This window comes from Lonchura striata, chromosome 1A (assembly GCF_050655825.1).
Source record: "Lonchura striata isolate lonStrDom1 chromosome 1A, ASM5065582v1, whole genome shotgun sequence".
NCBI classification, from domain to species: Eukaryota; Metazoa; Chordata; class Aves; order Passeriformes; family Estrildidae; genus Lonchura; species Lonchura striata.
Genome location: NC_140741.1, coordinates 67,495,669 through 67,520,984, shown reverse-complemented (window position 1 = coordinate 67,520,984; position 25,316 = coordinate 67,495,669). Strand labels below are relative to the sequence as shown.

Genomic DNA, 25,316 nt, shown 5'->3' with positions numbered 1-25,316 from the left:
AAGATCCAAGCTGGAATTCTTTGGGTTATGTTCTGAATATATGCCTGGATAGATTATTTTAATAGTTCCCCCTACTCTGCAATATATCCATCAGGAAGTCTTATCACTAGCCATGGGTTAAACCAAAATCCCACTGACCTTTCTCTTCCACTTCTCCAAAATTTATCTGGCCATTAACTTCACATCTGTATGTCATAATTCAGATTTGATTTAGTGAATACAAAAACTAGCTAGCTGGTCATTCAAGAACTGTTTTTCCCCATCTTTTGCATTTTCATCTGAGCTGTAACAGGATTTGTAACACAGAGGCATCTACTCTGCATATTTCTACTTTTCTGAGGAAAACAGATCTCTGTTTGTGAGAGGAGTTTTGCAAGCCAATTGCAGAGCCTTCAACAGCCAGTTACACAGTTCTTGAATATTAGGCCACAGATTGAGGATGCATCCTAAAGCAAGTAGTATTAAATGTTCCCTTTTCTTGAAAGTCCCAATGCTTGCAAGAGCAAGAAAAAGGTGAGACAGCCTTAGCAAGGCAGGTGTTATTTAAAGTTGTTTAAAATGTTAAAAAAACATGTAAATAATTGTCTCAGACTTGGCCCAGCTACATGAGTTCTATAGAAAGATTCAGGGCGTTGGTTTCCAGATACATTGAACTAACCCCACACTGAGCTCTTAAAGCAAAGCTAAACTTCAGTAATGTACTCAGTATATCTACTGAGTACATTACTGAAGCTTGCAAAAATAAGCAATAAAAAAAAAGCTTTACAACAGCTGTATATCTAAAACTATCCAGGGATGTGGTACAGAATTAAAAAATTCATATGAAACCACAGATCTTAATGAGACCTGGACTTGATCAGTACAATCCTAGTTGAAAACTGACTCCAGAGATATAATTCTAGTAATAGACATGTGGTTTGAAAATGGATGCTTTTGACATTAGAAGATATAATGAGCAGCTAATGCATCAGAGATTTTTGTGCTTCTAGACTTACTCATTCATTTTACCACTGGCATTTGTTTCCTCTACACAGAATGACATGGGAGGCCAGCGAATGCTTGTCAATAAATGGACCACTTTCCTCAAAACCAGACTAGTTTGTTCTGTGCCTGGGAGAAATGGAATCGATACACATTTTGATGAATTAGGTAAATATCCTAGACAGCAAACAACTAGAAACCATGGAAAAAACTTATACCTTCATGATAACACGTCTTACTGTCAAATATTGCACTTGTATTCATTATCAGGGAATGGTGTTTAGTGTTTTTTCCAACATATATGAAGTTCTACACATATGGAATTCACTATCACCAATTACTCCTGTATGTACTTCGTTGTTTTTAAATATTAAAATCTTCATAAAGTTAAATTGAATAAATGAGTAAAATGTGATTGTGCTTTTAAGAATCAATGAATTTTCTTTCGGCAGGCTAAAAAGAGTAAGTTTTTAACAATAACATTGCGTTTAAATTTTACAGAGGATGTGTTTCTGCTGCAAACTCGTGATAACAAAAATCCAGTGATATTTGGCCTCTTCAACACAACAAGGTAAACAACTAGAAGAAATAATAGCAGCCATAGAGGAATGTTTGAACAGTCTATTAAAGAGATAGAAGCTGGATGATACATATCCCTTAGCAACTATATAGTAAACAGTTTAATCTCTATTCTATTCACAGTGGGCTTCTTTGTTAATGTAAAAACTTCTCTGTAACACTCAGGGGCTTGAAGTCTCATTCTGTGATTCAGTATATCTAGATCACAAATTAATTAAGTGCTTCTCAGCTTGACAATTTCCTATGTACTATATGTACCTCTGCATGCTTATAAGAACAGCATCTCAGAGCCACCTGTCTTCCTTTAAGAGCTCCACTGTAATTCAAGGTTAAGTAGATAGCAGCTTAAATTTCTACTAACTTCTTAGTGAAGCCTAAAGCAACAGCTGCAATGTTACTGACTACCTCCTTTTCCTTTTCCACTGCAGCCTAGCTCAGGTGCAAGCACAAAGTACTCTCACCTTGGAAATCTGACTGTTAGTTTAGGATGTAAGAAAAGATCACCTATGCTTTTGCCACTTTCTCCTACTTTTTTTTTTTTCTTAGTAACAAAAGGCAGATCTGCTCCTCTATGGTTGTAGACACCTGGCATTTCCTAATGACTCTTCTTGCCAATAGAGAAAGTTAGGCACTAAACTGAAATTTTCTGGATCATCTACAGTCTTCAGAAATAATTTCTTTGTAGAGAGCACCGATGCTTCTTTAAAAAAAAAAGCCACCAAGAATAGAAAACAAACAAACTACAAAAACCCCACAAAAACCTAAAAATTATTGTTCTTCTAGAATAAAATAAAATAAAATTTAAAAATAAAATAGATATTTTTACCTGGATTGTCTTGCATAAAGTGATCTGATTCAACTAATTATATCAACCAGCATTCCCACTCAATACAAAAGGGACTCATTTTAGGACTGTTTATTTTAGTCAGCATTGGTTGATTCCCATCTTTCCAAGCAAAAAGCAGTAGGAAAAATGTTAAAGAAAAATGGTCAACCATTTAAGTCACTAATCAAAGACATACAGAACCTAAGTTCAGTACGTTTTGCTTTCTCTATGTTTCTAAACAAGTAATTTAGAGTTTGTGTACATTAGCATCAAATTTTGGCGTAACAACACAGAGCTTCCTTGGAGAAATGTTATGACTATAAACACATTAAAGACTTTTAAAGAACATTGGATGCAACATTTAGAAGGAAAGTATGTAGTAAAGAATAAGTAGTGTTTTCTCCCTGATTGCTGTTGAAATGCGACTGGTTTTTAGTTACATAATAATGCCACTATTATCTGGACAGAATGTGACATATTGCTTTAGTAATGTCTTTAAATTTTACTTCATAGCAATATATTCAGAGGATATGCTATATGTGTTTACCATATGGCAAGTGTCCGAGCAGCTTTCAATGGACCATATGCTCATAAAGAAGGACCTGAATACCACTGGGCTCTCTATGAAAGAAAAGTACCTTATCCTAGACCTGGTTCAGTAAGTACAGTCTATTTGCCGCTGCTTTACTATGTTTGTGATTTTGGAAAGATAAAACAAACTGCTGTTAATATACAAATCTTCCCAACTTCACAGTCTAGGATATTCTTTGAATATCTACATACTCCAGCTATTCCTGGAATAGTGTGGAAGGGCTCAGCAATAGGTCTAATTAAGTGCTAGAACCATACATTTTCCAAATAAAATAGTTGGATTAAGTATATAAGATTTTTCAATGATTTTATCAACATTGTTTAAAGGCCCTAAGGTCCCAAAATTAGGACCCCAGGCAAAAGGGATAAAAAGAGGAAGATCTAGAAGGTGGGTGAGATGCATTCAGTTTCATTCAGAAACATTAAGTGCATTACCTGTGAATAAACCTCTCTTTCTTTCTTTAATGTGTTGAAACGGGGACATTTAACAAGTGTTAAAGGAAGGGGGAAAAAACCAAACAAAACCAAAAAACAAATACACCTCACAAACCAAGAGAATCCACTATTTCAAAAGTTTTAATATTTCAATAGTTTTCATGTGGTTCTTGTTCCTTTTTTCCACCTCATTTTCCAAAAGGATCAAATTTAAATACTTCTGTAATTTAGATCAATGAGCAGGTAAGAAATTAGACATATTTTAATAAAAGTAACTAATCAGAATAAATGCATTTGAAGATAAGGAGCAAATTCTCCATTATCCAAAGTCTTTTGCTCAAGATTGGTTCTTTCTGGAAGCAGTGGTCACGCAGCCTCACAGTTCATTGATTTCCTTTCAGAGTGAGATTTTTCTATCCTTCAATCAGGTTCCTGAGCTTATCAATATTCTCATTCTGTATCCTTTACAAAGAATATAAAAATATTAAAACAACACTGTGATAAACCAGACTCAGAAAAATCACTCATAGTTTTTGGTAATTTTCATACAGATTTTTTATAAACTTTTTTTTCCCAATGGCTAGTAACTGAAGGAAAGAAACAAGATGTATTTTGAAAATGAAATTAAATGGGAATTACTGTAGCGAGCATTCAGCAGCTATAGAGGTGCTGTCATGTGTGGAGCTGTTCCTGTCTGGTATTTAGATTTCTGTAGGAAATCACAAACTCATGACTTAAGAGACAACTAATTAACTTCTACAAAGAATGGCTGATTTCTCAAGGACATCACAAGTAATCTTCACCTCAAGCCCTTTTCCTGTTTCTGTGTCTTTTTAGTTTTTGTGCAGTTTCTGTGCCAGGTGCTCATATCCCCACTTGATGGGTGAGGAGGGCACTTGTTGGTGCAGGTCAAAGGTGCCCTTTGATTGCAGGGCCTGTCAGCATCTCACAGAGCAGGCACAGCCTTCAGGAGGAGGCAGGCACTCAGGGAAGCACATCAGCCAGGATTTCTTTATTGCCCTGTGTCTTTTGGGATTATAACTACCTACCTGCCCATGGTGATTGTCATGTGCTGCAAAGCTGCTTGTGTTTACACTCATGATGGTCTACCCCTTGTCATGTCAGCACTGGGCAGATCTCTAACTCTGAGCAAAGACATTTCTAACAGCTGTTAAATCCCCCCCCAGTTTTCCCACCTCTTTATCTCCTCTCAGGTTTAGGGATGTTCCCTTCAGTCCTGTTTTCCCTTTGCTAACTGAATCAATATTCCCTTTTATACCAAAAGCAATCATTTCCATAAGTTAGCATTGCATACAATTAATTTATCACTGAATCTCATGAATGAGAGGTGGAAAGGCCTATTAGCTTGTGTGCTCCTTTACAGTAATGCCTTTCTCCCTGTCATATGCTTTCAAATGAATGCTTTTTCTCATTAAAATTAATAATTTAGAATTAATATTTTTCTCTACTTCTCCTGGGGAAAAGAAGACATAAGCCAAAATTTAGAAACAAATACTCCAAAAAAGAGATTCTCTAGGATTTAAACATTATGAATATGATTTTACCATCTTGGCCAATGAACTAACTCTGTAGCAGTGCTGACATCTATACCAAATATATTTTGTTTGTTTAACATAAATTGAAGTTATTAGTATTGAGTCAGTATAGAAAAACAGGTAAATAATTATCATGTTTTAGGACAAATGGTTGAATTCACAGGAATTATTAGGTTCCTATTCGATATTTTGTTTAGCAAATGTATGGGTTTTGCAGTTTTACCAAATAATGAGACTGTACTACACATGGATGGCGGAATGGCTGTATATTTTGCAAAGATTATATGATCCAAGTTCTTTAAGTGGTATTCATTTTTTTTCTGGGCATTAGAACACTTCACATATGTTATTTGGACTAGCATTAAACCCAGGCATGAATTCAGTATTAATGACTGCAGTTATTACATTGATATTGCCTAGCACTGAAGATTAAGTGGTGTCTTTTTGGCAAGCAGGAGAGAACACAGAGCCAGCACTTCAGCAAGGTTGACAATGATTTATAGGAATTCTGCCCTAAATTGCATTTGCTTTCAATGCTTCTCTTCTTTGGCCATGTTTGGGTCAGACTAGAGTGTCACCTCCCCAAAAAGGCAAGGCATAGGAACAGAAAAAGGAGCAGAAGAATGCAAATAATTTCCCAACATCAGAGAAAAAATTAGCTGAGGAAGCAGGTCTCTCCTGGGTGCTAAGAGATTTAATTGTGGATTTCTTTATATGTTGCAGAGCATATCAGAGGTTGAGGTAGATGGCTCTGCCAGGTAACAGAGCATTAATTAATTCATTTTTAGCTACTCATTTAGGGCACAGTTTAGAGGTCTTCTCTTTTTGCATGAAGAGAAATTGTGTAGCAGGCTGTAGCCAAGTGTTAGGCTTCACACTCCAAACAATGTGCAGCATGTTGGTAAAATAAATCCCACTGCCTTTCCAGTTACAGGAGTGACAGTGATAAAGAGGCAAAAAATAACCTACTAATGGGCATCTCTGAGAGCCAGCACTCACTGATCTTAGGTATTGAATGAGTAAAGAATAAATCTATGAGGAATGAAAATAGAGCTTAAAGCTAAATAAACAGAAAGCCACTGTTAAGAGTCACACAGGTTCTGACAGACTCTGCAACCCTCTGCCAGAGTCTCTCCTGGAGTTTTTAGTTCATTTAGGCTGTGTGAAATGACATCAGCTGCATCAAGTGGGGTCGATAGACTTCAGAGACAGCTGCATCTACTGTTTCCTTTCTAGGCTACTTGATTTTATTTAATTAAAATGAAAAGCCTGTGAATGATTATTTTTGTTAAATCTCTCCAGGACTAGAACTTTGGAAAGGGAACCTGGCAATGCCTATTCACTTGATATGCTGTGCAGTGCATGGGAAGCACAGGCTTAGCCTGTCTTCGTGCTCCAGCTCTGTCTCTTTATTGCAAACAGCTGGTAAAATTCCATCACTAGGTTGATTAGACAATTACTTTTAAGTCAACAGTGAACAAATACATTCCTGTAGCTAAACCCAAAAAGTGGAAACAAATATTGCTCTTCTTGACAAGTGCAGGAGTTTGTTATTGTCGATTACAGCTAACCACAAGTTTAAAATTACTGTTTCCAGTAAACATAAGGAGTATTGTATTTCATTTTATTGATTGAAAAATCCAATTTAAATAGAGAAAGGCTGCTACTGTGGCTTTGCTTGAAATGCTTCTTAAAACCACACTGTTTTATGAATATTTGGAGAAAGCAAATGGTTACTGAGATATTTCAGCTTAATCATAAATGGTTTCAATTAGACATCATGAAGCAAATTGGAAATGTAGGATCTATGTACAGTTGAGAAACATTGTCTCATTCACAAAGCATCCTGAAATTAACTTCTCTCTTTAAGGCAGTAAATTATCTCTAATTGCACATTTGACTGAAGGAGTAAGCGTCTTTTAATCAGTCATTGACATAAAGTTTATTTGCTTTGCAAACTGGTAGATTGATCAGTGCAAACACTGATATTTGAAGCTAAACTGTGATATATAATACTGTCATCAAGAGTCAGGAATCATAATCTAACATAAAACTCTTAGAATGACTGAATTCAAAAATTACTGTTGCTGATGGCATAATTTTTAAGTGTGTTTAGTTTCTTATGGTAATACATTTTGTAATCAAAAAATAAGACTGGAGATTGATTTCAAGTATTAGTGTTCTGCTGACTTCACATGGCTATTTTTCTAGTGGGATAGAAAACCCTTTTCCTCTTACTTTGTCCATGGCCATCTTCAATATGAGTTTGGGGAAGAAATAGACACTATGGCTTTTGTCAAAATCTAAAAGTGTTACCCTTTATTCTGTTTCAGTATGCCAAAGAGGGATGAACTCCTGCTTCCTAAACATGACAATGCCAAGGCACTTGGCAGCATTTCCTTTTTTTCATTATTAATAATACACACATGCATAAAGTACAGGGTACACTGTACTAATTCCTGCTGTGGTTTTCTGTGCTTGGTTTTCTGTAGACTTTATTCTTGAAAACAAGACCCTTTTCTGACAATTTCTTGTCAGAAATTAACCTTCAGGATAATCTGTGTTCTTTGTTTCTGCAGTGTGCCAGCAAGGTGAACGGTGGGCTGTACACTACCACTAAAGACTATCCTGATGAAGCTGTCCATTTTGCCAGGAGTCATCCACTGATGTATCAGCCCATCAGGCCTGTTCATAAGAGACCAATACTAGTTAAAACAGATGGAAAGTACAATCTTAAACAAATAGCAGTGGACAGAGTGGAGGCTGAAGATGGACAATATGATGTTTTGTTCATTGGCACAGGTAAATAAAGAAAGCAAGAAAGAATTTTTACATTTACGCTTTAGCAAGTTTTTGTTTGTTTTCTTCTTTTTTTTTTTTTTTTTTTTTTTTGTTTGGTTTGTTTTGTTCTTTTTTTATCCAGGATGAAGCAAATCAATACAACATTTATTTTTATCAACTTTTCATGCCTTCACCTTACAGAGGATGGTAGTCATTCTAGACACATGCTTCGTTGTGATGCTAAACTGTGATATAGAAAAGGAGGGAACTGTTTAAAAACTAGCAATAGAAACAAGTATAGGATTCCATTTTAATTTATTTTCATTTCAGTCTTATTTTTAAACTTCAGAACACTGTCATGTATCTAAGTTGAGACTTGGAAACCTGTGAGAAACAAAGGTGATATGATTTCCAAAAATAACTGTTCAAGTTATTGGCTTTATTCCACAGTTTCTTTTCCCCAGTTCTGGAGACAACAAGTCTAGCTGATACCATTTAAAAACACACCAGCTTCCAGATTTGGGTTTCAACACAGATCAAGGAAGGAAGGAGGAAATGCCCCATTTCAAAAAATCCAAAACTTTTAGAAGTTTGCTGCCAAGTTTTCTTGTCTTTCTTCTGTGCCATTTTATTAAAATATAGGGAGCTTGTTTAACAAGAATTTTTAAGCATATTCCTAGCAAACACAATAAAGGCAAAATATAGCATATACCTGCACTGAGTCTAAGAAAGCAGAGAAAAAATAAATACCCTAATGGTATTTGAAAAATAGAAAAACTTAAGAAAACAAGAGGAAAGGCTGGAACTACACAAGACTTAAGTCACATCTAATCTGTCTGGAAAAAAACAAGGATTCTTACATTCACATTTAATCAATTTAACAACAGGATTGGTATCACAGATCATTTTGACCATTTTGTCTAGGAGAACAGTTCCTGTGAATTATTTTTTATTAATGAAATTCCTCTGATAAGTACATTTCAGTGTGGAGAACATTAAAAAAACCAAAAAAAAATGTTCATAAAATATCAAAGTCCTATTTTTATTAGTGCTGTTTTCTAATGTTTTAAACAGCCTTGGTATGATCTTGGTAATGGTCTGTAAAACATCATATCATGTGTCACTTATTTCTGTACATTGTGTCCTACATCCTTCCTATTTTCTCCTTGCATTTCTAATTGAGACTGCATCAAATATTCTTGTACACAAGTCTTTTGTTCAGCAAAGTTGAATCCAAAGTAGCTTAAGTGTGTTTTTTAGGGATGTGCTGGATTGGCCCCCAACTGCTGCCTAGTGTTCTCAAGCTGTCTGATCTCAGGTGACATGGAATTCCAGCAAAAGAATTTGGGTTTTAGAAACTCTGAAATGAAACCTGCAATCACTTCTCTGATAAAGCTCCCATCAGAAAAATCACTGCCTATTTGAGCAATATAATGTTAGAAAGGGTTGATATATATTTTTTAATCCCAGTCCAACACCTGCTGTGTAACATAAGTAAGCAGCATCTTACAGCTGAGCAAGTTTCCTTAGGGTAGCAGTGCAGGTTAGAAAGATTCATCAAAGGCAAAGTCTGAACATCAGAGCTTTCACTTGTCTGTCAGCAGGATTTGAAGAGGGACTTATGAAAATCAGAGCTCAGAATACAAATTCTTTTTACTGTTCTACTACAAAATGGTTGCCTTTGATTACATAGTCTCTTTGAAAAATGGTGTACGACCCCAGTTTAATTGTTGCTCTTTTTGTTTCACCCTTTGATCTTTTGCTGAACATTTGCCCCAGTGCTTCCCTGCTTCATATGTCCCCTATAAATCAAAGGTGACTGAAAATAACAGAAATAAAAAAGTGATATTTGCCATTGTTGATGACAGATTTTCAGATTAGGGAGAGCAAAGTTTTTCTATAAATAGCCAGCAAGGCAAAACCAAAGTGGTGGAAGACCAGAGGTTATTTGTGTGTTTTACTTTCCTGCAAGAGCTGCAGAGACTGAGAGGCTGATAAAGTCCTATGTGCCTTAGTCATTTTGAATGTGCATCTTATATTTTGATACATCTCCCTTTGACTATGCCTTCAGCTCAACAGCAGATCAGTGTCTCTTTAGAGAAGGGCCCCTGAAGGTTTTTGTACTTTTGCCTGGGGGAATGGAGCTGCTGTCAGCAATTAAGGATATTAGTAGTTTGCTATCTAGTGTAAATGCTCAGATCCTATAATTAAAGCTACTTTATACTTGCTTGCCTCAATGCACTAGGCTTCCACCTACTCCCATTTCTTTTTCTGAAATATGATTGCCCTCTGTAATTCTTTTGCTATTCACAATGGGTTATGACCCAATGTTTGAAAAATACAATGAATTATGTATCTTACAAGTGTCTAAATTGACTCTTATGCGGGGATATATTGTCATATATTTCATTTTCTAAGAGTAAGAATCCTCATTAATGACAGCACAATGCAACTAACTTTTCTTACTTATAAATTTCAATCCATTATCAATTTGAAGAAGTCATTTCAGGTATTTAAAGACCATATAAATATTTCAACAAATCATACCCTTTAATTTAATTTTGTTTTGTTTTACATTTGTGTCCAGATAATGGCATTGTGCTGAAAGTCATAACAATTTACAATCAAGAGACAGAATCAATGGAAGAAGTGATTCTTGAAGAGCTGCAAGTATTCAAGGTGAACTGTGCTGTATATGAAGTATATACACAAGTCTTGAATTTTCTTCAGAATTAAAATGTCAGAAAAATCTGTGGATGGTCAAATATATAATATTTGTATGCAAGAAATTTTCTAATTATCTAGCAATTTTATAACAGGAAACCTTCATTCTCAAATGAAGCTTTTCTAATGCCCCACGTACCAAAGCATGTTGAGGCAAATCACGACTTCTGTCTTTCTATTTATGTGCTTGGACATAGAAGTGCAACTTTTAATGAAAAACTTCTTGCATTTTGTTTGATTTTCCTTTGTATCCAATTAAGTAATTAAAAAAGTATAACTGCACACATAAAAATGTGCCTGCTACAATCATGGAAACTTAAACGAGATTCAGGTAGAAAAAGTCCACTCAGAAAGAGTGAATCAGTTAAGCTGTCTCTACAGTGGGCAAACATGGGTCCTAGTGAGGCAGAAGTCCATTCTCCTAAAGAATAACCTATGACTAAAGCTCAGTTCTTGGCATGCAACAAAGCTAACATAATGAAATTGTCTTAGTGAGAATCATCATGTCATGTTAGCCAAATAAAGCAGGAGTCTAACCTGCTTCAAGCTATAGGGAGAATCTAAATAATATCTGTATCTAAAGTTAGACTTTGAAATCTGGTACCTGAATTTAGACAGTGTAATTATTGACTTGTTTCCTGTGGGGAAAATCACAGAATTTGCACTTGTTTTTAAAGCTACTTTTCAATAGAACATGAGGAGCTATGTGTTGCTCCAAGAAATCTGAACAGAGGGCAGAGAGGACAATGGTAAAAGAAGGAATTCCTGCTATTTTTGTCTTATCTTCAATTAATGTTTTGTTATAAAGAACACTCCACTTATCACTCTCAAGCAGGACAAAAGACATTCAGTGGTGACAAGAGGTAATGTCATGTTTGACAGAGAAATTGTAGTGTTCCTGTAGCTCTGATAATCCAATTAAGTGTTGGCTGCTTGTTTCCAAATAAACTGTTTTAAAGCAATATTTCTGAAAATCACTATTTCCCCACATCTTTCTTAAAGAAAGTCAAAGTATTTAGCAAAGTTGAAGGTAATAAGTAAATTCCAATACTATTTTACCTGATTTATTTACATAGTAAAAAGATATTCTTTTTTCTAAGCAAACAAATATTTTCTATTTTTTAGATGCCAGTTCCTATTATTTCTATGGAAATCTCTTCAAAAAGGGTAAGTATTTTACAAGTTTGAAATATGACAATTGTGACTCAATTGCAATGAAGCTGTAAATTGCACAGAGCTAGATGCATGGATAGATAGACAGATGTACATCATCTATAATGAGATCTGGTTGGGTACATGTAATTATTCTGTAATATAAACTTACGGTTATATGCTCTCTTCCTTTGTAAAGTATTTATGTTTTTCAATTCTAATGGTAAATATCCTTAGTTCACAATACCATAGATGTCAAAGCAAGTAAAAACCAATCTGTTTCATAAGTTACTATCATACTAATCACTGTAGGGATTAGCTTGGTGGATATGGCAAGTCACAGACAAGTTCTTTGTTGATAAATGCAGACAGACTTCACCCCCATGAAGATATCAGCAAAAAGTGCCTTGCTGTCATTCCCTGTAGGGCTGTTTGGACCTGAGTTCTTTTTGAGTTTCTGAAAATTTCTGCTGATATAAACACCCAATTTATTACTCTTGTGGGCAGATTCTTTTCCTTATCATATCAATCATATATCATATCATATCATATTATATCATATAATATAATCTCAGTACAAAGCCATTATAAACATCCGAGGATAGTTATATCTTAATGTTAAACATGTCCAACAGTGATGTTAGACATCTGGTGCAATGTAGGTGCACATAAACACAGTGAAACATGAGTAACAAAGAATGAAACCTGCATTATTAGGAGGTGTGACTGTGCCTCAAAGGGTTATTTGAATCTTGGTGTCTAATCATGCATTCTTCCTGTATGTAATGCAGAAAGTCAAAGTCCTGTGGTGGTAATTCAGAGAAGGATTTGTGTTGAAGTATTTTGAATTATTTCCTGCCTCAGTCTTTTCCCATGGACTGTGAAAGCAGCTCTGAAGACTAGATTATCTAACACTGCACCTAAGTGATTATTTAAAGAAAAACTCAGTGTCTTTTCAAATGTTTGCCTTACCTTTAACTCTCAATGAATTGTCATGGTTAAAGGGTTGTGTTGGAAGAGTAAAACATAGATATTATAAAGTATGAAGTAGCGTTCCTCCATTATATTCATCTCCCAAGAATTGTGCTAACTCTACTAATTCAAGGCAAAAAAAACCTGTAAAAAAGCCAGCAGAGCAACCCAGTAGTTGAAGAAAAAACTTCTTGTGAGAAGTAAAAGTAGCTTTACTTTTTCAAGATATCAAACGGAAGACTGAGAGAGAACTGGAGAGTTATATATATATATATTATTGTGTGAAGTGGCTTCCTACTGTGTGTATGAGGATTCTTAAACATTGATGGCAAAGCAATATCAGACTGAAAAATCAAGACCAGCTTGTTGAATGTAGATAAACTAATTCTTGAAATAGGATATAGTTTTCTGACACTGAAGACAATTATATATTGCAATATGTGTTAGCGTCAGAGTCAGCACCAAGTAATTTTGTCTTTAAAATCAGCAGGAATATAACATAGTTGAGCATACATGAAAAAAATTTTATACCTCAAGCATTTTCACTGATTTCTTTTGAACCTGGAGTTCCTGAGGCTGTGGAGACCTCCTTGCTACCTACGTCTCCATATCCTTATAACACTGACCAGTCTTCACCAAGTCATGGTACAGTAAAATATCACATTTCAGGGCTGAGCTTGTTATCTGTAGAGACTGGGAAAGAATGTTCTTTGATGTTCAGTTGGCTAGATATCAGATGCTTCTTTTCCCTCCTGTGATTTACCAAGACTTAAAGAAGTCTTTACCCCTGCTAAAAGATAAAAGAGAAAATCTCATCTCATATGTCTCATTGAAAGGGTTGTTCATGTCTTCTGGGACAATCATACTGCAGCATTTGCAGAAAAAGAATTCCCCTCAAACAAGTATCCTAGGTTTTCTCTTCATGCCAGCTGGCAGATTGGGTTCCTGCTACTATCATCTGGTTTATCTCACCAGAAAAATTCTTCAAGCATTACTGTTACCAGCCTCTCCTAGTTTATTCCCCTGGCATCTCTGAAAGTTAAATTTCTATAATCTAAAGAGATATAAGTATAATAAGGAACAAGAACAGACTATCCAGATTAAAATTTATATTTTGTGATAGACTAAATAATGTGTCAGTATTTTCCAGCTTTAAGTAACTTTAAAATACCAGATTTTGACAGCTTGATTGAAGAGTAGGAATTATGGACTACGTTTGACGACTAGGATGTGCACAGTTTAGGAATCCTTTTCCTGACTAGTAAAACTGTGGAAGTGAGCTGTGCATAAGCAGTTCCTTTTGCAGTGCACAATGCATATTTCTGTGTTCAGAAAATTTACATTCATCAGCAACAAGACTTTTTCTCAGATTCAATTCAAGCTACTCTCTGCTGAATGTATTGTGCTAGCATCTGAAGAATTAAATTGATTATCTATTATTTGATTTGAAAAGGACATCTCTGTGAGCTCAAAAGATTCAAACAATGAATGCTAATGCTGAAAACTCCCTCCCAAACCATGTAAATAAATACTAAAGAAATAGATAGTGACCAGCTAAATTGTAAGGAAAGACTGCAAAGCAACAGGAAAACAATTAACTATCTATCTATCTATCTATTTATCTATCTATCTATCTATCTATCTATCTATCTATCGTCATCTATCTCCTGTGCACTGAGGTATTATACAAATCATAGCACTGCTGTGCATGTAAATATGTGACCATATTCTAAGTAGTTACATCAATAGTTAAATTTACTTGAAAACTCCCATTTTAAAATTGAGTTTTCTTGTGACCCTTGCATATTTGAGCTTCTATGTTTAAAGTCTTTCATATCAAGTTGGGATTTTTGTGCAGATCAGTTAGGTGACAGACAAGTGTAAAGAGGGAGGCATTGGAGAATATCTTGATGAAGAAAAGAAATGTAAACCCTTGCCTATTCAAACACTAAGCTGAAACTTCAGAAGCGAGGAAATGCCAAACTAAACTTGTTCATTTTGCCTTCTTTCTGTTTCTCTGTCCTCAGCAGGAGAGTTTAATCTGTAATCAGATATTTTCCTACAGAGTAACTCTGCCTCCCTCAGGTCACAGGCTGGAAGCACAACAAGCAACATTTAATTTAGCACTTTCAATAACTGCCTTGGGAAGTGAAGTTTTAGTGGACATTCTAGGAATCCTATGTGGTGCATTTTTTGCAGCAACAGCTCTACGTGGGATCCGAGGAGGTCATAGCCCAGGTGAAGTTCCACCAGTGTGACATGTACGGCACAGCCTGCGCCGACTGCTGCCTGGCTCGGGATCCCTACTGCGCCTGGGACGGCGTCTCCTGCTCCCGGTACTACCCCACGGCTGTGCAGGCAAAGAGGTGAGAGCTGCTTTTTCTGGTGTGCTTTCTACAAATTCCTGCATCAACAGCTCCTATTGCAACACAGAGTACTTCGTATCTCCCCCTCAGACAAAACCTGTGAGATGTCATCTTCTAATTTCTCAGCATAACCTTAGGGCTTGCAAGGAACCAAACTCAAGGATGGCATAAGCTGCAGTAGCAGGAATATTTTTATAGCTAGAGCTAAGTCACTTCGTAATTATTTACATCACACTCTAAACCTTAATTTCCTCAAACATCTTTTCATGTCTTTGCAACAGCAGAGACATAGTAGTATGGTAGTACTACTATGGTAGTATTATATAGCAAATATATCACACTGAAGTAACATATACAACAGAATTTCTAAAAAAAAAAAATCAAAGAAGATGCTTTGTTATTAGTAATACATCTTCACCCACCAAAATCCACCGGAACAGATTTGCTGCAAAAGCTAAGGTTTGGTTTATGTTTTCTGCAGTGGATTGAGAAGCAAATTACTCTAGAGGCAAGTTCAATACATAGACCTGATTTGGGTACTTTAATTCTTCCTTGTGCAGACTCTTTCTCTGCATCACCCTTCACTTATTCCTGGTCCTTGACCTTCACTCTTTCATCCAATAATTTCCCTGGGACCTGTTGTCCTCCCTTCCCTCTGAAACCCAGGTTCTTCAATTCAGCTACACAGATCAAGTATCTAGAGCATGCATGTTTTAATCCAGACATTTTCACAAAAATTAGTCAACATTGTCACCTAGACAGAGCAATTTCTTATCTGAATCAGCAAAATTTTGGTATTGCATAATTCAAATAATTTTTGTGGTTTTTTTAAGCAATTACTGGTTTTTAAAATATATGCTTATTTATATTAGACATACAAGGACTATAATAATGAATTGAATACATTCCCGAGAGAGTTTTGAAAACTTGTGAAGATGGTTAAGTCCAAACCAAGTCACCGTATCCCAAATGTATTATTGTTTCTTAAGGAAAATTAGGAATATGGAGTTTTGTATTTAGTTAGTTTTCATCTGGCATATTTTATCTTTCCATGAACCTGGATGCACTCAAATGCATGCTGATTATTTTCAGGCATAACAGATATTTCCATATATTTTTAAAAAAGATAATTAATACAGTAATGTTACCTTTGGTAACATCATTTTTGGTTAAGGTAAATTTAAAAGTAGGAAAGAGAAACACAGTGTGTGACTCAGCATAATTGAGAATCTCTTGGATTTACTGCACTGAGGAATAGGTTAAACGAAGCAGGAAGCCTACACAGCTTTTACAAGCAGGACTGTGTAGTTTTCTTGTGCCTTTTGTGAATACAGGGAAAGGAAGAAGTGGGCTCTGATTGACTGCTCAGGGTGAAATGAGTTTGGTTAAAATTTTCAGGCCCCAGATTAAGATGAGCAGCTATGTAGTGGGCCAAGGAGATTAATGCCCTACAGTATAAGTAGAAATCAGATTATCATAATGATAAAGTATATGGGTGACTCATCTGATAATGTAAAAGTCATTTGGGAGGGAAGGGGGGATTAAAAATTTCCCATCAGCCTTTTAGCTTGCTAGCAGTATCACCATTAATATTGTACAGGCTACTTGTTGTCTAAGAAAAGATGAGAGAAACTCACTGAGGCCTGGACTTTGTTGTACATGTTTCTCACCTAAGACAATTTCCAGAGTAGCAGCCTTTAAGTTCCCTGAAAACATATTTATCCAGGGTGGAGTGATATGGGCAGCACCCAGGCACCTTCCTGTGCCTTACCTCCTCAACATTCAGCAGGTCAGCCTCTAAAAGAAGAAAATGCTGCTGCTATCTCCCTCCTTCTCTTAAGATAAGCACTGTAGCAGTGGAGAAGGGATTTGCACTCAATTGAATGTTCTTGAAGTCTGCAAAACTTGTTTTCCATATCAGAGCCTGGGGAACAGCCAGCAAGACAACAGTGTTGAGAGGCATGAATGGCATTTGCTTTGTTCACTTTAGGTCACAGCTGAAGCTCAGAGCATTTTAAATGTAAGGCTTTACACTGTGTGGTACATGGAGAGGCAGAGAGAGGTACTTGGGACATGTGTATGGAAGTTGTTTTAGGTTGTTTCTTGTCAAGTACCATGTGAAGAGTACTAGGGGACAAGGCAGGTCCCAGCAGACAGTGTGGAGTTCTCTGATACCAAGTGGCACTGACTGGTTGATAGCCCTACCATGGCTTTTAATTTCATTAAAACAGAACATTCATGTCTTAGTCTGGCCTTGTCTCGAGGCTCCAGATTTCTGCTCCAGCTCTACATGGTAATACAAGTAATGTGAGTGCAAGGAGCGTTGGAGAGCAATTGTTTCTCCTGTTCCTGAAACCTGTCCCTTCACTGGAGTCATGGAAATGTGCTTTACATTGCAATATACATGAGCTGACTTTAATATCACCTGTCTCTCCTCAAATGTGGCCTTCATTCTGTACATTTAGGTAGACTTTTTATTTGTAAGAGCAGTGCTTCTACTGAAAAGCCAGGGACCTTATAAAACAGGAAAGCTGGCCGGACAGAACGCACATCCAACCAATATGATTAATGCAATGTTCTCCGTTTATTCAAGAGAAGATGGCAGTTTTTATACACTTCCATATAGTTTACAGCCTACAAAGGCACTCTGATTGGCAAGCTAACATTGTTTACCTTTGCCTTAAGGTGGTCAGACTTTTCACACTGCAGCTCTACTCTAATTCATGCTCGAATAGCTCATTACTTCGTAGATACCTTAGCGTAATTTCTAACTGTGCCACAACTGAATTCTCACTGCATCAAAGGCTTTGAGGCCCCATCAAGGCCACCCATCAGGGGCCCAGCCTGAGTGGGTAGCTCAAGTCTCACTCCAGACATAACTCATGCTCTCTGTCTCACAGAAATTCTGTAACACTACTGGGTAAGTGCTCTGCTCAAAGCTCTCTTTTTAATTCCAGTTCTCCTGGTGAAGAATTGAATTGGGGCAGGGATGTACAATGTGTCCTCCCTACTTTGGTCCAAATGTTGTCTGCTTTAGATCCTGATACCTCCATGGTACAACAAGTGTTTAGAGTAGCATTAAATAGAAATAGAAATTAAAGCATGTAACATATTTAGAGAGAAGTGAAGGATAAATATAAAACCCCTATGCTTGGCATCTGTTATTAACTTTTTTAAATTGTGAAAGTCTATAACCCTTTGTACATGTATCTCCTGGATAATTAATTAAATGTGGGATTTAATTAAGGAGAAATAAAAACTGAGTCCAAAATCCCGTATCTTGATGCTGGCAGCACAGCACGCCACAATTCCATGGTAATTGCAGGTGTGTGGCTACTGAATACTGCAAATACCTCAGATGGCAGAAGGAATATCTATTGCATTCAAATTTCATGAACTGCACTTGAGAAAGCAGAGGTCCAGGACTTAAATGCTTTAGTTCACTATTATCTATGCAATCTGATTTAGGCAGGTTCAATTTTCATCTAAACAAGAACCAATCTTTCCTGTACTAGCTCACCTTCCAGGCTGAAAAAGGTCTGAAGTAGCTTTAAAATGTCTTTGAACTTGGGTAGGGATAGTGTGATTCTTTAGCTAATTTTTAGAAGCTGATGTCTTTCCCTGCCTCCTCTCCCTCTCTGTCTTCCTTCTCCATCACCCACTCCACCAGCAGGTACACAGTCTCCTGATTTACTTATGCTAACCACAGCAGTGCCTTTTCTTCACAAGACTTTTTGATTTTGCCTCATACATTCCTTGGAAATAATAGCGAAAAATGAAAATTATGATGATGATAATGATGATGAAGATGATGACTGTATTGCTTTCTTGCAGATAATTTTTACTATGTTCTTGAATGCACAGTTAAGGGCTTAAATCTAAATCAATGAAATTATAGATTGCAAAAGATAGTTCCCTACATTCAGTATATTTGTTAATCACTGAAAATTGTTCCTTACAGTAATTTATCTCAGGGATTCTGATACTCTATTATTCTGAGTAAAATAATTTCTAAGAAAAAATACAATAACAGGCTTATGTCAGTGTTTTGTGAAATGAGTTTATCTCCTAGCATCTCCCTTTCTTTCAGCACCTCTCTCCATTTTTTCCTTCTATTTGTGATAATAGTAAGTGAAGGCACTGATAATTGTATCTTCCCCAGTCGTCACAGTTGCAACAGTAAAATTCCCTCCAACAAACATTTTTTTCTTTAATGATTCTGACAACTGGAGAAATAACCTTGTCTTACACAACTAGGTTTTATTTTAACTTTACAGTGATCTTGAGGAACTCATGAGTAAATAGAGCATGCTTGCTACCTGTTCCTGCTAGATAGGGTGGTTGGACCTGACAGCAGCAGGATTGTCTTGTTTGTTTGTTTTTTTAAAGTCTAATACATATCCTATAGTGTTTATGTGTGCAGGAGATTGTCTCTTCTGAGTAATCTACATACACAGACTTTAAACCTGGTGACAGCATTTATCAGCACAGACACTACATATTGCAATGACAACACCCAGGGCAGAATAAAGCCCAGTTACTACCTCTGGTTTTCTTTAATAGGAGGCAAGTATTGTTAGCATTTCTTCCTAAAAGCCCAATGCAGTCCTCACTGAATTTACAGATTCCCCTGAAACAACAATGGAAAAACACTGGTTCTTCTCTGAATATCAGTGGAGGTTAAAGCTTTGATCTTGGTCCACCAAGAACACTGGATCAGGAGTTCATATGGGTGACAGAATTCAGAAAATAATCAGTGTCTACAGTGAGATTAAAAATTAAATTAATAGCATCTATGGACATCCAAAAACTTTTAGATGGTGTTAATCTAAATAGTTTCAGTAAATTTGATTTGTGACAAATTAAAATTTTGTCTTTTGGGTTCACATAGAACTAGAGAATAACCTCCTTCCATTAGTAAATGCAAAAAATAACAGAACTCCTTATCTTTGTTTCTAATGTAATTTATACTGTACACATACCTACTGTGTAAGATTTGCTGCACTGCATATTTCTTCTGTTCATCTGTTATGTATAGCATTGGCAATACTCTATAGAATTACTCTTTATGAAAATTTAGGAACAGTATCCTTAGAAAAGCTACATTTGAGATTATTCGACATACTAATGTAGCAAGATACAGCATTCCAATAGGCTCTTTTATTTCCCAAGTAAACAGTCAATTTTACTTACCAAGACACTCAAAGAAAATAAATGCTATATGAAGGCACAATTCTTCTGGGAACACACCATATTAATTTTTTTTTCTGTAAATGCAATAAAAAAACTCAAACCTCAAAAGTGTGAATGATTTTTTCTTTCAAAACAACTTGTATTTTTTCCAGGTCAAAAATAGGGCTCACATGTTCCAACCACAGTTCTTCCACCAGTTCACTTTCTAGGTATGGGCATTTATGAATGTGGATATTTCCCTGTTGAGCAAAATGAGCTCAGTAACTGTCTGGTACAAAGGTGAAATAAAGTAACATATTTCTTCCACATGTTGAGATTCTCAAGTGAAAAAAAAAAAAAAAAACAAAAAACCAACAACCAAGAAAAAAAAAAAACCAACAAAAAAAACATGAGAGTAAAGAATAAAAGAAGTACCATTCAGTACCATTCACCTACATGGTAAACTGTGCTAAATTAAAAAAGGAAAATTTCCTTCCTCTCTGGAGAGAGAGAGAACTCAAAGACAGGCTAAAGGTTCCTACAACTGAATATTACCCAGTCAGCTCAAAGGATCTTGTTTTCATATTTATAACATTAATATAGTTATGTATAAAATGGACACATAATTGTACCTCTTATCCAGAGTAGAATGTTTTGTTTTTCAGACCCATGACTCTCAGTAAGTTGAGTAGAGACAAAATACTGATTTATAAGTGAGCACTTCTCACAACAATGGTAAATTGTTAGCAATCAAGGTTTACCTCCTTAGGTTTTAAATGAAGGCTAGCTTAGCATAAACCAAACAACATGTTACCTAAACATGTTCTCTCAAATAATTCCACTTTTTTCCCTCCAGACGTTTCCGCAGACAAGACGTCCGGCACGGGAACGCAGCGCAGCAGTGCTTTGGCCAGCAGTTCATTGGTAATCTATTCACTCACCCACTGGTGCTTGTAAAGGTCTGCAACAGCCAGCACAGTTTGCCAAGAGCACGAGCCAGACCATGATCTCACCTGCTGTTTTCACTGGCATGTTCCTATCATGTTCTAAGAGCCCTGGGGCTGAACCTCTGCCTTCCAGGTCTAAGGGTGGCAGGTCATTGGCAGGTCAGGTTCATCCCAAAATGTTCATTTGCTACTGCAGCACTGGCATTCAGACTAAAGATGTGGAGAATGCATCCCACTGGCTTCCAACAGAAAAAACAAAAAGCAGAAAGAAGAGGCAAGGATAAGAAACAATGGAGATGCATTCTGAAATGTGTATGAATAGTCACAACACTTATAATTTAACAACAGGCATTAGCAATGACATAAAAGAATAAAAATGTGTATTTATGATCAAGTTTTTTCTTAAAAAAAATACAATAGGGTACTGTTATCCAAACCTTGAAAAGTGAGGATTTCAAACAGGGGTATTGGGAATAGAAAACCAGAAAAAAACCAAAAAACAATTGCATGGAAATGCTCTGTATTTTGCAGGATAATATGCGATACATTTATAGAATAAAAAAATAAAACATAAAAGTTTCTTCTAGAATGATATCCAGAGAAACACTATTTAAAATATTTACATATAATTCTTCCACAAGTTTGAAGTACAACAGAGAAATCACAACTATATAAACAATGTATTTTTTAAGGATATAAAGCTATTTGGGTTCAAGATTCTCTCTCACTATTATGGAATAAGATTACTTCATTAATGAAGCAGTTGGTTTTGTCTGGTGTAGCAACTAGTTTATCCTCCTCCAGATGTTTTGTTGTACTGAAAACCAGAATTAAATTTTGATTTAATTAATTCACCTTGTTTTTATTTGCACCCTTGGGCCCAAACTGTACATTCAGTTAGCACATGTATAGCATGAATATGCATAATATTGGTTAGAGTATTTATAGCATCATTCTGCAAAAAGTTATTTGCTGTAATTATCCCTAAAAAATGAACTTTTTTATTATATTTAAACATGTATTGAATCCTCCTGTTTCACTGACTGAAAATGAAATTAACTACTCATAAGAACCAGGCACGAACAATTAGCAGTGTAAAAGGCTGAGATCTGTTTCTCTATAATCTTAGATGAGTCACAGCACAATTTGGTCAGATGCTGTGAAAGCCTGGGATGATGGGAAAATTCATTTAGCAGGTCAGATCTTCCTTAGACATTACTTTTCATTCATTCACTCTCTGGTTTGATCTGAATTAAGCTTCACTCCTTAAAGTAAATATACCCTGAACATGGAGTGTAACAAGTACTTACAGTAAGACCTTTTTTAAATATTTATTTCCCTTCCAGGTGAAGTTCTGGAGAAGACTGAGGAGAGACTTGTTTATGGAATAGAGTACAACAGCACCCTTCTGGAATGCACCCCTCGGACCTTACAAGCAAAAGTAATCTGGTTTGTCCAGCGAGCACATGAAAATAAGAAGGAAGAGGTAAATATTCTTATAGACTAACTTTTTTTTTTTAACAAAGGGCCTGTTGTTGGGAGCATTACAACCCCACTGAATTTCTGCCACCAGTTGCTGACATATGTATGGGTGTCAGGGAAAATCACTATGTTCATCTGGTCTCTTGAATTAATAGACCTGAGAATTTCACCTGGTCTTTGCATTCAACATCTTGAATACAGATGTTAAACATGTAGTGAAGCTAAGTTAAGATCTCAAAACAAAGGAAAATACATCACTTCTCTTGGTATGTTTTTGCAGGGAAGAAATGTGTATGTATTATTTCCAGTGTTAGTCTAGCTTAACTTCTATTCATTCTGCGCCTCACCCATTTATTACAAATGTTTTTGCAAGGAAGTGTTGGTGTATTCTCTGCTCTTTTACGTGTATTTCACCGTTATGAAAGTAAGTGCTATTGTATTTATTCCTCAATACCTTTCTGACACACATCAATGTAGCTATCACTGCCGTGTAGATATGACACTATAGGGCCTGGTAAAAACATCCCCATGTTTCATCTTATATCCCCATCTTTCCTTAAGTACTGAAAGGTAAAAATAAGGTCTGCTCCTCTCCTCTAGGTTGAGCAACCCCAGCTCTCTCTTTCTTCATAGGAGAGGTGCCCCATTCCTCTCTTCATTTTTGTGACCCTCCTCCAGTCCCACTCTAACAGGTCCATGTCTGCCTTGTACTGAGGATCCCAGAGCTGGATGCAGCACTCCAGGTGAGGGCTTACCAGAGCAGAGTGCAGGGAGAGAATCATCTCCCTTGGCCTGTTGGCCACACTTCTTGTTATACAGCACAGGATACAGTTGGTTTTCTACAAGTGGATGTGGCCAGCTGTCATCCAGTTCCTCGTCCCTCAGTACCCCCAAGTCCTGAGTTCATTCTCTTCAGGGCTGCTTTTGTTCTCTTCATCACTCAGTACTTCTGCTTAAATCCATCACCTTACTGCTAAATGAAAAGCTGCAGACACCATTTTCCTGGCCATTCCTGCTGCTGGATTAGACAGCTCAGTGTCCCCTGCTTGCCAACATCTCCAAGTGTCTCACAGTCAGTAGTGTAGCACTCAGGAGCTGTAGAAGGAATTCAAATAGCACATTCAGAACTGAGGTTTTAAGATCATAATGGTCCTGCAGTTGGATATGCAAATACATGTATGAACATCTCCTTAAAAGCATACCAGTCTACAGGGATCCTTATCAAAGGTCAGCTGGCAAATGTACTTTTTCCCATCCAGTAGATTATTTGCATAACTTATTTCCCTTTACAATTAAAACATGTCTCTGTCTGCTTCTTTATATGTTCTTCTATGCTTCCCAGATTCTTTAGATTCGTCTCCATTTGCAACTCAATCTCTTCTTTACTTCAAGTAAATATTTTTGTTATTACGAAAACAGTATGGATTGAAAATTTGTAGATTTCTAATCTTCCTCTCAAAATTTAGTATTGCAGTCATGAAAGTACAGTTCAGATATAATTGAATTGGTTTAATGTAATAGCAAAGGCCTGTGCTCTATAACTGCATTTTATGGTTTTTTTTTTTCAGGTGAAGACCGATGATAGAATAATAAAAATGGACCTTGGCCTTTTATTCCTGAAGCTACATCGACTGGATGCAGGGACTTATTTTTGCCAGACAGTAGAACACAGCATTGTTCACACTGTCAGGAAAATCACCCTGGAAATAGTCGAGGAAGAACGTGTAGACGAAATGTTCAATAAAGACTATGAGGAGGAGATCCCTCACAAAATGCCATGCCCAATGCAGAGCAGTATACCTCAGGCTTCAAAGCCATGGTATAAAGAATTTCTTCAACTGATAGGTTACAGCAACTTCCAGAGGGTGGAAGAATACTGTGAAAAAGTGTGGTGTACAGATAAGAAGAGAAAAAAGCTGAAAATGTCTCCATCCAAGTGGAAATATGCCAGCCCTCAGGAGAAGAAGCCGAGGATCAGGCCAGAGCATTACCGGTTGCCCAGGAACATAGCTGACTCTTGATGGACAAAATCCATCCACTGTTTCTGAGCAAAATTTTATTTGGACTTAAGAGGGAGAAATCAGTCTTGATTTGAGTAAATTTCACAGCTTTATATATGTAAAATATTGGGACTGAAAACAAAAATGTTATGGTAAGTTATATTGTACACTCATGATGACTGTTTAGAAGCATTTTAAACAAAATCTTCTCAACTATCTGGTTCTAAGTAAGTAAATGCAATCGGTTTTGCATTAGGGAGGACGTGACAATCTTCAGGTTTTGAGTGCTTGAATCAGTTTCCCATGTGGATCGTGCTTGCGCTGTATATTGTTGCACATGATGGCATATTTAACAAATTCAAATAGCTAAAACATTCACAAGTGGATGAAAAGTATAAGAGATATCTTTTCTTTGTTCCACAAATTTCTCATGCTTCTGAAAGCAGCACGTCTTAAGATCTTATTCCATTTGATTGTGACCTGTCTGAGTTCATCACTGAGAACAATGAGTTGTGTTAATACAGTGTACTTCTACTTCTAAAGATAATGAAGGGAAATCCTATTTTCTTCCCCCTTTTTTTTTCAGTATCAGCCATTTATGAAGCACAGTGTGCTCCCACAGCTAAATAATATTGCCTAGTAACTTCATGTAAGCCACATGCATGCTGAGAACACAGACAGAATGAAATTCATCAATTTATCTATAAGAAGTTGAAATTATGGTTTAGATAGAAAACTATTCCATCCTGTGT

At 36.4% G+C, this 25,316-nt stretch overlaps 1 protein-coding gene across 1 annotated transcript in view; it reads left to right on the top strand.

Moving 5' to 3' along the window:
- Positions 1 to 24,962, top strand: part of SEMA3E (semaphorin 3E) — a 127,491-nt gene extending 102,529 nt beyond the window's left edge. The window contains exons 8-17 of the mRNA XM_021539599.4: positions 1,035 to 1,149; positions 1,483 to 1,552; positions 2,900 to 3,044; positions 7,548 to 7,770; positions 10,337 to 10,428; positions 11,599 to 11,640; positions 14,797 to 14,963; positions 20,992 to 21,059; positions 22,429 to 22,568; positions 24,133 to 24,962. Of these exons, the coding sequence (XP_021395274.2) occupies positions 1,035 to 1,149; positions 1,483 to 1,552; positions 2,900 to 3,044; positions 7,548 to 7,770; positions 10,337 to 10,428; positions 11,599 to 11,640; positions 14,797 to 14,963; positions 20,992 to 21,059; positions 22,429 to 22,568; positions 24,133 to 24,585 (1,515 nt within the window). The 3' untranslated portion in view covers positions 24,586 to 24,962. The remainder of the gene's footprint in view (positions 1 to 1,034; positions 1,150 to 1,482; positions 1,553 to 2,899; positions 3,045 to 7,547; positions 7,771 to 10,336; positions 10,429 to 11,598; positions 11,641 to 14,796; positions 14,964 to 20,991; positions 21,060 to 22,428; positions 22,569 to 24,132) is intronic.
- The last annotated feature ends 354 nt before the right edge of the window (positions 24,963 to 25,316 follow it).